The sequence below is a fragment of the Terrapene carolina genome, unplaced genomic scaffold (genome assembly GCF_002925995.2).
Source record: "Terrapene carolina triunguis isolate 2854851 unplaced genomic scaffold, T_m_triunguis-2.0 Scaffold136, whole genome shotgun sequence".
Taxonomy (NCBI): domain Eukaryota; kingdom Metazoa; phylum Chordata; order Testudines; family Emydidae; genus Terrapene; species Terrapene triunguis.
The window spans coordinates 15,119,190-15,120,842 of NW_020664487.1; the positions used below are offsets into that span (position 1 = coordinate 15,119,190).

General features: G+C 55.7%; 1 protein-coding gene across 1 annotated transcript in view; it reads left to right on the plus strand.

Moving 5' to 3' along the window:
* Nucleotides 1–1,433: 1,433 nt before the first annotated feature.
* The window catches only part of SRP72 (signal recognition particle 72), a 46,300-nt gene continuing 46,080 nt past the window's right edge, over nt 1,434–1,653 (plus strand). Inside the window, exon 1 of the mRNA XM_026653343.2 lies at nt 1,434–1,630. Coding sequence (XP_026509128.1) covers nt 1,525–1,630 — 106 coding nt within the window. The 5' untranslated portion in view covers nt 1,434–1,524. The remainder of the gene's footprint in view (nt 1,631–1,653) is intronic.

Consider the following 1,653-nt stretch of genomic DNA (forward strand, 5'->3'; position numbering starts at 1 on the left):
AGGGTAGAACGGGAAACAGAGGCACAGTGAGGTGAAATGATGTGCCCAAGTAGCAAGTCAATGGCAGAGCTAGGATTAGCTCCCAGGTCTTCTGCCTCCCAGTCCACTATCCCCATCCACTGGACCATGCTACCACTTCAAGCAATGCATACAGAACCAGGAAGCAGGCAGTATCTGTTTTTCAGGTGGGAAAATAGATGTAGAGGTTGGCTTTGTGATTGTATAAATCTCTCTGCCTCAATTTCTCCATCTGTAAAATGCTGCTAACAATATCTAGCTTATGGTTTTGTAAGTATTTAGTTTTCTTATCTCTTAGCATTGATACAGTACTTTCAGAAAAGTTGTCTGCTTTTAATCAATTTTGCAGGTGTGCTTAATAGATATAACTGAAATTTTGCCAAATTTTGAGAGAAATATTGCCACAGGATTAGCTATTCTAACTAAAAAGTGATGCAGTGCAAACGTTGAAATCAAATGCATCTTAGATTTTTACAATATTTTCTCTTAAGTTATAGATTTTACAGTCAGAAGGGGCCAATACATGCAGCGAATAGCTGGGAAAGGCACTTCTTATAAAAAAAATATGCTACAGAAAGACTAAAGCAGACAGCCCAAATGACAAATTAGAGAGAGGATGGAGCTTTCAGCAGGAGTCAAGATGGAACCAAACTGCAGTGTGCCCGAAAGTTCAGGAGGGATTCAGCTCCTCTGTAGTTTTGTTCAACCCATGGGAAACAGGGCCGAACGAACAGGGCCGGCTCTAGGCACCGGCGTTCCAAGCATGTGCTTGGGGCGGCCCTTGGCTTCAGCCGCCCACTCTGGCTTTTTTTTGCTTGGGGCGGCCCTGGAACGAAAGCTTCTGATCCAGATTTAACTGTCCCTAAGTCCCTTGTCTGAAGCAGAGCCTGGTGGAGGGCCCACAACCCGCGGTAACAAAGCTGGCTCCAGCCACAAGGCACTGGAAAGCACTGTGTTACTAAGCCTGTTGGCCAGCCTGTAGCTCTCCCTTGATGTAAGTCTTGTTCTGACCATTTTAAAATGCCGCTGTCAGACGGTGCCTAAAGCAGTCCTGCACCACGTGAGCCACACGGAGCACAGGAGCCGTGCCGAGCGGAGAGCCTGTGACAGGCGTCCCCCTTACACGAGCGCTGGCGGGCGCCAGGCTCCCGGGAGCTGCCGCAGGTACTTCCCACGAAGCCGCGTGTCACGGGGGTTGTGCGGGGAACCGGGGCGGCGCGATCGCGCCTGGTTTCGGCAGGGGGCGAGGCGCCAGCCGGCGCAGCTGCTGGGTAGGCCGGAGCGGGGCGCGCTCCCTGGGCCTGGCTATCAGCGCTGGCCTGACGTGGGGCTCGAGCCGGCCCCAGCCCCGCCCCCGAACCGAGCGTGTACAGCGCCGAGGCTTGGGGCCCTCCCCCGCCTCCGGCGCTGACGGCCACATTCGCCCCGGTCCCGCCTCCCTGCGGGCACGCGTCCGCTTCCGGGGGAAAGGTGACGAGCCGCCCCCCGTCTCTCCTCGTTCACAAGATGGCGGCGGCGGGCGGCGCGGGGACGGCGGCCGCGCTGTGGAGTGAGGTGAATCGCGGCGGCCAGAACGGAGACTTCGGCCGCGCGCTCAAGTCCGTCAACAAGCGTGAGTCCGCCCCCCCCCCCCCC